This window comes from Solea solea, chromosome 2 (assembly GCF_958295425.1).
Source record: "Solea solea chromosome 2, fSolSol10.1, whole genome shotgun sequence".
Taxonomy (NCBI): Eukaryota; Metazoa; Chordata; class Actinopteri; order Pleuronectiformes; family Soleidae; genus Solea; species Solea solea.
The window spans coordinates 4,493,517-4,507,732 of record NC_081135.1 but is presented as its reverse complement, the minus strand read 5'-3'; the positions used below and the strand labels follow the sequence as shown (position 1 = coordinate 4,507,732).

The 14,216-nt window shown below is 40.5% G+C and overlaps 1 protein-coding gene across 1 annotated transcript in view; it reads right to left on the bottom strand.

Annotated features, from left to right (window-relative positions):
- Positions 1-14,216, bottom strand: part of cckbra (cholecystokinin B receptor a) — a 32,207-nt gene that overhangs the window by 4,484 nt on the left and 13,507 nt on the right. The window contains exons 3-4 of the mRNA XM_058619961.1: positions 7,075-7,336; positions 1,049-1,176 (exon numbers count right to left, since the gene is read on the bottom strand). Coding sequence (XP_058475944.1) covers positions 1,049-1,176; positions 7,075-7,336 — 390 coding nt within the window. The remainder of the gene's footprint in view (positions 1-1,048; positions 1,177-7,074; positions 7,337-14,216) is intronic.

Here is a 14,216-nt window from a genome sequence, read left to right as displayed (position 1 = left end):
AAATGAGAGCTCCATTACACCTACAGAGCAGGAGTCATGACCTCCTGCTTCAGCCAGCACTTTTTTTATTTTACAATTTTAAGCACTTTTATTTGCATACCAGCACCTCTCACAAGATGCTGCTACTCTGTTTAGGTTATCTATCCAATTAATTATTATAGCCCTACATAATCATTCCTCAGGGTGCCTTACTTGACATTCACCCGTTCTCGCGACCTGTGGCTAAAGGGAGAAGCTGAAAGAAGTAGAAGAAGAACAACAACAATATCTTCTTTAAAATATTTCATTCATTTGTAGTTATATTCACTGATTTTCTTGCCTTTTCTTTTAATATCAGATGTTTCAGAACGTATTATGGTATCTTTTATGTAATGAGGATTTTCACAATTTATTGGAGAGTATTGGTACTTCTTTTTTCCCACTTCCCACAAGTGTATTATATAATATATATATATTAATATTTCTTGTCCAGCTTATACACATTACTGTTTGGTAAAATCAATAGGACTAACAAAGTGTGTGGCAAAAAACCCAAACTAATTCATGGCATAGGATGAAGACTCGTTACTTGCTTTCTATATGAGAAAGAAATATAAGGCTGTGTTCGGCAACAGATTAACATTTACGACTGAAGGCTATTTTAGATTGTTTCAACCTTGATGAATCACTCACTCCACTGGACTCCATGGAAACCGGGGCTCCTCATGCTCATAGCAGCTATAATTCACCTAAAGGACCATATTTCTGCTATACTGTCAAAGCCACAAGAATTACAAAACAGGCTTCAAAACAAGTAGGTATTTTTGGATGGGACAGGTGCAGAACCTGTAGGTAGTGAAGAACAATTCCAACAAAATCTCCCTGTAAAAGTGGTATTCATTTGTGTTGAATGAGGATGATTGTTTGTGCAAAAAAAAACCCACAGAGGAATATGTTACTTTTAAAATCTACGTCCTTCCTAAGCTTTTTTCACATTGTACGGATATTTAATACACTTTTAATATTGATGTGCGCTCTGTTTCTATAATTCACTGCAGCTTGATCTCACCAGAGTTCTCTGTGCTCTGGCCCATCTCGAATCGCATGCCTCGGTAGAGTTCTCTGGAGATCAGACCGTAGGCTACCATCATCACCACTCCCGGGATGAAGAACAGAATGAACAGTAGGAGCACATACCTAAAAAAAAACAAAACAACAACAGAGAGGGGGAAAAAAGAAGCAAAACGTTTAAAAAAAAAAAATAAATCTGAAAACAGCAACCCAATGAAAACCAATCGAACACTTCACATTATGCAGCGACGTGAAAAAACGGACTTGTGAATAACTAACCATATGTTTTTACATTAATACACACATTCGTAAAAGCTGTTTGGAGCTACGCTTGAGGGCCTGCACAGCCCAACAACCCTCACAACCCTCCAAATGCCTGATGCGTCAGAGTCCCAGACCAGTTTTGCAGCTTCTCCCTGCAGTGTGTTCAATCTGATCAGCACTTTAATCTTTCACTACACTTGCTCTACCTCTAGCTCTGAAACACTTTTATTTACCACTCGGAGTGTTCGTGCTGATGCCATTTTAAACGTCTAGCTTTGTGCTGTGCCACTGATGGATCCCTTTATTTGGTTCTATAGAGCTCCAGACGTCACTTGACTCTTTCTATCTAGCGATATATCGCAAAACTTGACAGACTGTATATGCAGAATCTGATCCTCATAACGCTTCTTACGAGTTTAGAAACAGCCAAAGAGGACATTAATCCGGACATGCACTGTCCTGATATCTTAAACTTCCTGATTAACTTCCATTACTTTGGAAGGAATCAATTTAACACAATCTTGCTTTTTGACAAATGGCGTATTTCCACCGGCTCTACTCGCCTCTCCTCGGCACAGCACGACACGGCCTAATAAAGTACTAAAGTGCCTACTTTACATCACTGCACGGCTGAGTGAAACTGCGGTATATAAAATAGTACCTGGTACCAGGTACTATTTTAGTGGAAACGCTACTTAAACCGTGGCGTGGCGAGGTGAGACAAGTAGAGCCGGCGGAAATGCGCCAAAACCATCAATCATGGCAATAAAATGTAAATATGTCTACATATTCATATACCAAAAACAAAAATCAATTGAATATAGTAAGACATTTAAAAAAAGAAACTAAAATGTACAAAATAACACATTTCTAACTTCTTCTAACTTTCTAAAAATCCCAATTATATTCCTTACATTTCTCCAGACACTGGATGCCGGATGTGTTCCCATGGTGGGACTCAAGTTAGTAAGTTAGACCAGTTGGTTCAGTCAAAACACTAAAAAGGTGGTAGCCAGGGAAGGCTTTCAACACAACCTTCCAAACCCACCTGTTGACATATTGACAGTTGACACAGTTACACAGACATGACATTCATGGGCCTCACATAAACATGTATACCGTGACATGCTCTTGAAAGCACTCACCACAAAACCTGTTTGGAAGCAATTTGCTGTGCGACACGTCCTCTTAACCGAGCAAACATGGTTACATTTGCTATGATATAACTATTAGAGACAAAGCTCGAGGCTGTGTACTCCATTCCATCTCACACAGTAAGAGCAATGATCATGGCTCGCTCAAGTTCTTGGTGACAACTCGGAGAAAAAGTGACAAAGGACTGGGGACACGTTCAACCATGTTCAGACCTTCTTTTCAAACCCCGGCCTATATTCTATCCGTCACCGCTATATGATTGTGTTGGAACATGTGTTGCTTCAGAGAAAACTTTGGATCTGGAAAGTATATATCAAATATATTAACTTATTAGAAACGAGGAGAATAAATCAAGAAAGTGTTCCGATGTCACTTTGATAGTAATCTCTACAATGCCGCCATGTCCCTTTTGATTCATTCATACAATCAGTTCACAGTGTTCTTAAGCGCCGCTTCCTGTGGTGCACATCAGTCAGCAGATGAAAGCTGCGGCGTGAGGAAGAGACAGTGTTTTATTCCGTCTCTAATATTCTAATATCCTCCTGGTCAACCCTCTGAACTCTGCGCAGCCCCGCAACTCACTTCCCATTTACAAAAGACAGTTTGAGCCGAAGCCTCTCATCAGATCAGCCGTGCTGGTTGATACGGAAAGACAAAGAGGAGGTGTGAGGAGGTGGATGTGCTTTCCACTGCACTGAAAGGTGCCAGTGAATTTATTTTGTGTTTGGCTCGAGGGGAGATCCAGATGGATGAAGCTGAAGCCGTAGCAGCTGTAGCCCATGGAAAAAAAACAACATATGGAATCTTCATACGGAGCCAGGAGCTTCCTCTTTAAGTGTTCCACATCCGCTAACTAATGACCCAATGGGAAAGGTGTGTTCAGGTTCTATTCATCAGCAGAGAGAATGAGCAAACAGAGCTGCAGGGTGGTACATAGTTAAATTGATCATATGGCCTTAAGAGGAGATGGTTCTTCTATACCCATGGTTCTCAAAATGTGGTAGCTGTACCACCAGTGGTACCACCGCTTCTCTTGGTGGTACTTGGAGGAAAATCAGAAATACCAGGACAACTTATCTTATTGGGAATAAATCTGCCTCCTGTGAAAAGTCTGCAGCTGCCTTTGCTCGGCCTATTTACGCCACTGTATTGTGATGTTGGCGATAACGGTGTTACTTCAAGAACTATAGTTGCTGAGGTGGTGCTTGGTATAAAACCTTTAAAAACCAACAATAACCCTATACACCCTTTTCATTTAAATATCCCTGACTAGATATGGTGGTTCCATCCTAGAGTAGATCATGACTCAGCAAATCCACATCTGAAATGTACTCAAGGTCCTTTAGATCTGATCCAAATGGACCCACGAGAGAACTCCGACCCAACCGAAGCAGCCAATGTGAACATATGTGAGGTTTAAATATGAACTGAAATGCTGTTTAATTTTGATATTGTGGACATGGGTGTGTCACTTAAATGATTCATGCGACAAAAACATAACAAGAATCGTACTGCATCGAAATATATATATATAATATATTGAATTGTTCCATAATTCTATATTCTTCTCCTTTCTTATTGTTAATGCATTCATGAGTGTGAGGTTTGTAGCATTTCTATTTCCCTTTCTTTTATAAAACAACACCATAGGTTACGACACACAGAAATCTGTCATACTGGTGATAGTTCCTTCTTCTGATTTAAAAAATATATCTAAATTGTTTAGTGTAGCCGAACTGGTGGTTAAGTGTGGGTAAAGAATTTCAGTACAACTGAATATTTGATTATAGGGTCTATATAGTACAAAAAGATTAACAACATCCGTGCTTGGGGATGGATCTCCTGTGTCAACAAATAACAAAGCTTAAAAGTACAATATTAAATTTGATTATAAGAAGGTTTTGCTGCAATGAATAAGATGTATCCTCCCTTGAGACAACCTTTTAAAAACGGTCTGATTAAAAATCACAGTTATGAAACAAAAGCCATCCGACTTGTCTTCGACGTGACAGAACTGCTTCATTAAGCACTTTACGGCACTTCTTATTATTATTAGCTCATCATCTCGGTCTAAAATTGGATGCGATTTTAATAACTATTTGTGCTGCTTCATTACGTGCAAGAAATGTGCCGATGTCTTACATTGACGAGTAGATAAAAGAGAAAGGTGTTATCTTCCTTACGGTGTTATTTTTTTAATCCAGGTCATTTTAAAGACGCGTGAAGATGAAGCAGTCAATTAAAACTTCAAAGTTCCTCGCACTCTGTGACATGTCGAGACATTTGACGTCTGACTTTTGTCCTCCTCAACGGAGAAGACTAATTAACTGGCTTCCAGCTGCTTCTGCTTTCCCAGTGAAGCCTAAGAGTTTGATTGACAGTCTCAGAGACACCTTCAGAGAGTTTGACCACAAAAGGCCGTTGAATCGAGAGATGTAAAACCTTCGGCCATATCCACTTCTTCTTCTTCTTCTTCTAATTGCACCATCCTAGAGTAAAAGAGTTTATGTGCACATGTAGTATCTTGTCCTTAGCTGCAAATCCATCTCACTTGAGCGCTCTTTTTTACAGCAAAGCAAAGTTTATTAGTCCACAAGGGGCATGCACGTAGATGTACGGCTGACTTTTCTGATCCACAGCAGTCCAGACTATTTCTTTAGAGACCTTTTACAATAGCTTCACCCTTCCCTGTTTCTCAGTGTGCAGGACAATCATCTTTGTTTGAAATAATGGCAAACTGGCAACATGCATCGTTTGCCGGACCTGAAGGCACACACACACACACACACACACACACACACACGGAGAGTATATCTCCTAATGAAAGAGGGTCTGCCTTCTTTTCCAGCTCCTCCATCTTCTGGATTGACTCCTCGTAATCTTTAAAAAGGGGAATCCATTTAATACCATCTCTAATTAAACCTCAACAGGAGCAGCCCGCTCCCCTTTTTTATCTTTAAGGAGACTCTCCCACCTAATGAGTTCACTCATTTTTCATCCTTCATCCCTCTAACCATCTTTAAAGCTTCTACTCAGGGGTTTCAACTCTAAAATGACCTTTTCTTCATCATTACTCCTCATCTCTTTCTTCCCGGCAACAAAAGTTGCAAACCTTTCCGTGGAGGAAAGACTTTTGGGAAAAACAAATTTTAATCTGGTAATGAGAAGAAATGAGATAAAGCCTTTTAAAAAGACGTCTTGGCAAAAAGAAAAAGGTGTCATTGGAGCTGCTTTGCAAACCTGGGAGGCAGTGAACCATTTAAAGCCATTAACACTGACACAATATTTATTTTGTTCTAGTTAATACCCGGCAAACATCCATTAGATGGATTACCATACACAGGTCGGTTTGTCTCGGAGAGTGAGACGCTGAAAGTTTCTACAAGAAATATGAAGTCGTGACTGAGTCAGCATGGCTGCATGCAGACGGACAGTCGACACAAAATGGCCTCATTGCTTCAACAGATGCAGCTCATTTCTGCGTTATGTAAATGACACAATTACACTGAATGTAAATCAGACTTTCTTCATTAATTTCGAGGCAGAGATTTGCCCAATGTTTTCCTTCCACTTAGCAAATCCATGTATTCATCCATCACTCATAGCCGTTGTGGTTGCGGAAGCACGTCCAAATTGTTATTGCTATTGCATATGAAATGCAGGGTATTTCATAGTGCAGGGTATGTCATCACTGTTAAACATAACATAACAGCAGGTCTCGTCACCCAATAGCAGATTTTCCACATATTTTTTAGACTGCGGATCAGAAAATAACCTTCAAACTAATGATCAGTTTGAGGATTTTTCTGTTCTGGTAGTTTGTCGAGGCTGTTTCCATCACAGTTCAATACGTACAATAGACTCTGTGACTTCAGATCAGAGGGTTGTGTGTTCAAATCCACATCAGGTTCAAAATTATTGCTGTTGCTCATATTGGCAAGTGTGGAATCACACACACACACACACACATACATACAGAGCCACCAAAAACATTACTTCACTCCCACTCTGTGGGGTGAAGTAATTAGACTCTGAATATAACTATGATTCATCATCAAAGATACTTAAGGAGCTCTCTCTTCAAGAGACGTCATTCTTATTAGTGTTCTGAGGTAAACTACCTGAATATCTATAAATATTACTTACCAGTCAGATGGACTGTAACAGAATCGCTCATTAGAAGTGCTTTCTCTTTTAGTGCAGCTGACTCATAGAGCAAAATTCAGGGCACTCTTAAATTAATACACTTCCTCCGTTTGGACATTTTTGGAATTATGATGATAAATGTTCCAACTTCCAGTTGCTACTTTTTTATAATGTCTATTCTTTTTCAGTTTTTTAGTGATATACAGTATATTACATCCTGGTAAGAACCTCTGTTGAGAAAGTTTTAAATGAATTAATTGTGTTTATTTATCTATGCTGCTATTGCTTTTCTACATATATATATATATATATATATATATATATATATATATATATATATATATATATATATATATATATATATATATATATATATAATTAAGTTGTCGTTATTTTAACCAGCATATATAGACTCTGCACTGAACCTTTAAAGTAAATATGTCACAGCACTACCCTTACCAGGTCTGTTCAGCCTGATGACTGGGCCAGTAGAGGCGACACATGTGTCCCACAGTGCCGTTGAACTTGGGGAAAGTCTTGATGTGGCTGAACACCGGGTACGGAATCATGATTAGCAGCGAAACCACCCACGTGGTGGCGATAACGCGATAGGCGTGGGACCGGGTCTGCCAAACCCGCGACTTCAGCGGGTTGCAGATGGCGCTGTACCTCTCAATGGCGATGGCGACGAGGCTGAAGGTGGAGATGCTGACAGAGATTCCTACGGGGAAGTAAAGAGACAGAGTTTAGAGACACGGCTGAGGCAGACGTAAGAACCAGAAGCAGGTGTCTCTGTTTATCAGTGAGTCCCAATTGAGTTTGAATGATTACTTGCTTTCAAATTTAAATTGCAAGTTTGAAAACCACACTGGCTGCAATTTAAAGATATAATATGTAACATTTCTGCATTAAAATATCTAAACACAAGAAGACTAATGTTCTATGTATTGTTTCAGTAGTGTACTTACACTTTAAAGCCATAGACATCATTTCTATTGAAGGTAATGGACTGTTTGATTCAATTCGGTCACTTTAATGAAATAATCCACTTTGCGGAGCCGCTGCAATATTTTACATCAGGTTTGCCTTTGAGAATCACTACAAATCATAAACTTTTAAATGCTCTAAATGCTCCTTTGTCCTTAATAAAATGCCAGGAGTAATCTCCGAACCTTCCCTTGTTAAAAAATGAAGTGTGTTAATTTAACTTGGCTATATTATGATGATTATGAGGCCTTTATATTATACAGCAGCGTCCCTATTGTCACCATGGGATTCAATTAGTTGCCATATGCAACTTCACCCCTAAATCCTACACACTGTCCCTTTAATGTTTTCATGGTGTCATGATGCTAATGCTTACTGAAGGATATTATAGTGCAAATCAAATCACAAGCACAATACCTATCAGAAAATCAGGATTCAAAATTTGAAAAATCACAAAAAGATGATGGATGAACATTCCCCACGTCCTTTGCTTCCCACTGATGCCAACACTAGTGAAAAATGCTTCATAATAAGGGTCGCCTCATACTGAATGGGATGACATGGTTGTAGGACAGTGTGGCTGTGGTGAGAGAGTTAAAATTACAATTACAGAAGATTAAGATCTGTAAATCGTTTCACAGAGTAACAAGCCGACATAAAATCCTGAGTTCATAACCACGGCAAGAGAACGTTTTTATCATTGTGTTGTCGTGAAAGCACAACCTCATTTTAGGGAACAAACGTCTCTGGGCTGTTTATTTTAGCCTTTAGTATACTGTAACTGCAAATGTTGAAAGATGAACACAATAATACTCTTATATAGTTTTTTCTTTCATATGTGGACTTTCTCCTGGAATCGAATGTGATGATTCATCGCCCACTTTTGGCTCAGCCTATTTTTATCACAAGGACGAGTTGTTGACTTGATCCAACAATTGTCCGGCTAAATGATTGTTTAACTTCAATTCATCCAACTCAACAAACACGGACATTACTTCTTTCTAAAGGCAGAAAATGTGTCTCAGCTGTTTGGTAAAAGCAACAGAATACAGCAGTGAATTTACAAGGATGGCTGTGTCTTCAGAATACAAGGACCCCCACCTGGCAGCCTGTTCCACCACCGCTGATACATCACAAGGATATTTCAAAGACAGATTCAAGGACACCGTCGGGTTCAACCAAGGTTACAATGATTTCGATGCAACCCAAGGCCAAGTACAATTTGCATGTATGAATATGTATGATCGGCAGAGAGGGAGCACTGGTGTTCTAATAGGCCGAGTCAATCAGCATTGATAATCCCATACCTGCATGAATGAATGGATGAATTCACCTGGATGATCGCCGTCACATATTTACCCACATTCATTTTTCATTCATGATGAACAGAAAGTGCACGTCCAGTCTGAGCCGTAGCTTTGCATTCGTTATCATTCATGGGAGGAAGTCATTATGCATACTCCTATGACCATGGCGGGATTCAATTTACAGGGAATCAGATTAAGTATTGGAGTGGATTTCTCCACTGCTCCGCTCACTCGTCCCTTTGTGGTGGTCTCCGCAGCAGAGTCATTGTTGGACCTTTCTTTGTATTGTGGAACGCTTTGTGATGAAACGTGCAAAAACGTACAAACACACAGATCTGTGAGATGAGACTAAAAGAGAAGTGCATGATGTGACGTGGAATCTGACAGAAGCAGAAGTGCGGCTTTATCTTACGCCTGTCCCAACAGAACAAAGGGGATGACATGGTATCGATACTTAGGAACAAAGAGAACGCACAACTTCAACAGAAAGATGTCTGACATTTTTAAACCCTTAGAGAATAACGTCAAAACCAAAGCCACTTGTCTGCTGCTGCTGCACTGAGATGATGTTTAGTTCTCAAACAGGTCTTACAAACTTCACACAAGGGGGCATTGGGCAATTTAGGTTATGGAGACTGATATGTGAGGCAAAGATATAGTTGCACGCCATGTTGCACACATTGTTCTTAAAAACAACACAGTTGTAGTTTTTCATCTTCCATACAGGAAGCAGTCAGTTTCAGTCAAACACTGTATTTTGTAAGTTTATTTAGTATCAAAGTAACCTGGTTATATCTTGTCTGAATGGAAGTGGACAGCTGACTGTTCAAGCTGGCAGTGCACCAACACAATCACATTGTTATGTACATGTACATATAAGGGATTGGGCTGTATTTTAAATCCAGAAGTGCAAGGTGACCTATTTTCACCTGCGATGACAGCGTTACATTGTCTGTCACAGAAACGTCCACGTGTCCAAAGTGCTAGAGCGAGAGGCCGCTGCCGTGAATTGCTCCATCACACGCGCAATCCTGACTGACTGCTCATCACTCCTCACTGCTGCTCGACCAGAACAATCTCCAACTCCAGCTCTGTGCAGAAGGAAGTGGGTGGGTGGTAGCGCAGTGTACAAGTCTCGCACAATAAGTCTCTCACACCCCCACGTCTCTTTCAAGACACTGGAAGCCCCGAATCGCACACTAGAGGACGGGGAGGGGGTTGTCTTTTGTTGATGCTCGGAGGCAGTTGTGCCAGAGCCACAGCACCAACTCACACTGACTGTGCAAACAGAGAGATGTTTTTGTGTTTCCCAGCACAGCAAGCATGTGGGCAATAATCAAAAGAAACAAAGCGAAAGAATTATTTATATACAGTTCATGGCACGGTACTTCTAGAAAATGCTTGACAAAGCTGACAGACGAAAAGGTACAAAAACCTAAGAGTAACAGAACATTTGACTGAATTAGTAAGGCTGGGAGGTAAAGTCTTACATCAGAGACTGAACTTTAATTCATTAGTGCAGGTTTTGTACAGGTTTCCTGTATTTGACACAGTATTTCATATTTATTTAAAACTGTAACCTTTTATCATCTATCTTTTAAGTATTTATTCATAGGGTTGACTTTCTGAACCCTTTTCATGAGATTATCTTCTATAATATCTGCACATCATCTTAAATGTGATTATCTATTTATTGAGATTGACTTAATATCTGTTCAAGCATGGGCTCAGTAGCTGCTTGATATAATCTAATTCTCATTCTTAGCTTAGTCATTCACATGGAAGCTTTTTTAAATTTGTGATGTGTCCTCTTAATTATGAACTGTCTCGATTACTTCTACCTTTTCACTTTGTTAGGTTGCTTCTACCCAACAAATAATCTGGGACAGGGTGACTTCCCGCAGTGTGTTACACTTTTAGAAAAGATTTTGCTGACAATAAGGACATGAAGTCACAATCAGCCATGAATGAGGGTGGGATTTAGTCATCTTCGCCACAAACAAGCATAAAAACTGCATGAGAATCGGGATTTATTGCGTCCTACTCCACAGGCTTGAACAGGCTCATTATATTGTGCAAAACATTATACTACATTTGGTTTTTTAGGGGCATGGATACATGAAGATGAGTAGCTCAGCCTGTAGAGCCCCATTAGAGGGTGAAGCCTGTGTGAAAAATCAAGCCACATCACTCATTTAAAAGCACACAGGCTTACAAATGAGTGATGCTTTCAAACCCTACATTTAAGAAGACTGATAGCAGGTTGTGCACATTCATAGTGAAGGGAAGTGCACTTCCAGGAGGTGTATGGCAGTGATCTTCCTGGGATTTGAATTGATGACACAGCTGCAGGTAAAATAAGCCACCTGAAGGAAACTGGGTATCTTGTTTGAAGGATTTCATTCCTGTCTTCGAGAACTAGGCCCAAATTCATCAATTTTCCTCAACACCTCAGTCACTTCCATGACCATCTGTTTTATGACTGCCAGGAGATGGCAATGCTGATCTTAAAGGAATACTGATTTGCATGTAGCTTTGTATCACTAGAATAGGGGAAGTATTTTTGAAAAATATCTTAAGAAAAATCTTCATTATTTTCTTTGTTACGTGCCCACCAGTGAATGAAATCCCGTCCCCTACAAGTGGGTATAAAAAGTGCGGAATTAGCGTTGCAGTTTCAAGCCTCGCACCAAGTGTCAAAACAAATGCTACAAAGCAAAATGCAAATCAATGAAGTATTCCTTCAAGTCTGCCTGAGAAGAAGGATTATTGAAAATAAAACACACTCCATTTTAAAACGTGCTGCAGAACTGCATATATATCACACTTTCCTACGCATTAATATCACATGTGCATTAGCAAACAGGACATTTCTTCTTAATGTGAATATCTATCTTGTGAAACTGGCAGCCACAATGCTTTACAACCAATGAAACACATCAACTTAATTTATTTTAAGATGCAGTGCCTCAGTATAACCACTGCTGGTGCTGTTACAATGTCAACAGTGGATTATATGTGTTAATATCTTGAGTTTTCACAGCCTTGCTGGTTACTTCAGAACTCCATTCCTCGGTTTCACTTTTTTGAAGTGGTTTTGAGAGGCTAACGAGATTCTGCAGTGATTCTACTAAAAGGTACGGCCGAGGTAATTACCCTTCAACTGACAAAGCAGATGCTCACATTTTCCCCCCCGTGCAGTATCTTCCATTCTCAGGATTAATGCGCTCTAATCCTTTTTCCTGTTCATTAAACATGAGTCATAGTAGTTTGGAGTTTTCAAAAGGGAAACCGTGAAGTTTGCAGTTAAGCAACTCTCTGGAGAGAACATTTAAATTCCTCAGCCTGTTTACTCTGAGGACGCACCTGAATCTGTCACATGCTGCCCTGAAGAAACCCAAAGACATTTCGGTGAGTTTGCTGGAATTGGTGTATATTGTAATAAATTACACTAACTGCACCTGGAGCTGGTGGGGAGGAGCCAACACACGGAGCTGCTATGGCCCGCAATGGCCTCAAAACGACCAGCGACAACACAAACATGCAGACGTGAATGTGACTGAGGCCTGCACACAAACGCACACACGCGGAATATTACAACATCAATCTCACAACTGCCACCGAAATAGTACAGGGACTATGATTCACATGATTATCGAGCTCGCGGCAGATGGATGAGTGCACATGAGAACGGGTGAACACGACGATGGATGGGGTATTATCGTGTATGTCTCATGGGCGTGTGCTAACAGACGAGTTTGTCGAGCTGGTTTGCCATAAAAATCAATGACTGAGGATGGTCACAATGATCCTGTGTATTGATTGGTTTGGGCTGACATGAAGTCTCACTCACGGTAGGTTCAGGCGAGATGAGAAGGGGGATTTTTAATTCCGTGTGCATTTTCCCAACAGGCACCACCAACAGTGCCAGCAAGTCATTAAGCTAGTTGGGGGCTTAATTGCTTTTAATTACTTACTGGTGGAGCTTTGAATAGACAGGTGGCATTTGGAAGCCACATTATTCTCCTCATGCAAACAAATTCTTCATTTACAGAAAGGTCACATGAGAGGAATCCCATCGCAAGAGTGGAGGTGATACACCTCACATTTTGACAAACAACCTTTAAAGAGGAGCTGCAGGGGGGAAAAAAAAAAAGCCTGGAAAATATGCATCATTCATGAAGCGCTCACTCATCGTGAATGACAAGCGGAATATCATGTGGTTTATGTTACATTTAGTCATTTAGTAGATGGTTTTAAGCAAAGTGACAGCGATCAACATGATAGGGTTACTCAAATATGGGCTCTAAAAGACTACACCTCAATGAATGGAGCAGAATCGAGCGTTATTGAACTGAATTGTGGGTCCACTGCTTTGCTTTGTTTGCTATCAGGAGGTAAAGAGGATTTCTTTAAGAACACCTTACTGACCCTAGCTTTACATAAATACATCTGGTTTAACGGGAAAATCTGCTCTTTCACCTTCTCAAATTATAGCCTCAAGAGGACAGAGTAACTTTATAACAGTCCCTTTAACATAATAGCTCTGCTAGTCTAAATGCCTATGTGTCCCTGGGCAAGACACCAAATCCCAAATTGCTCCAGATGGCGGTGCCAGCCAGGTGTGAGTGAATGGGTGTAAATGGGTGAATGACAAAACTGTGGTCACTAAGACAATACAAAAACAGACTGCCATGTAAAGCTAAACCCACTTCTTAATCATTGCACATAAGTCTTATCACAGTCTTCTGTGGAGGACGTTTGAGTTGTTTTTCACTGTTGTAAAAAGCCCAGAATTCACATCCATTCCTTTCCGGTTGAACTGATAAGAAGCTCTTCCCTAGGCTGAAAGAAGACTGCAGCCAAATGACAAAGCTTTTGTATTTAAAGTCCAAGGTCCCTGGCCTGGCCTTTCTGCCCTCGTCTCTCCTTATCACAGCTCAGGGAGCTCAGTAATTGAAAAAGAGATTCGTTGCGGCAGTCCTCACTCATGGAGCATCATTTCTCTGGGTCAATAATGGGATTGTGCACCTCACCCTTCAATAGCTCTGCTCGACCACTCAACACGAAGTGAAGAGGCAAAGTGTTCCAGTGGATCTAAGTTTCTTTGCCACTTCTTGAGCTTCAGTCTGACTCACATGGCACCTGGACTCTGGCCTGATGGGAGTCTGCTCATCACTAAGTCACACTCCTGAAGATGTGTGACTGTTTGAGCACTCTCCTCGCATGACGGTTGCCTTCTGACAGGTAGAATTATGACCTAGAGGAAAGGCTCAAAGGCAGGCTTCTTTGTCGACAAGCAATCAG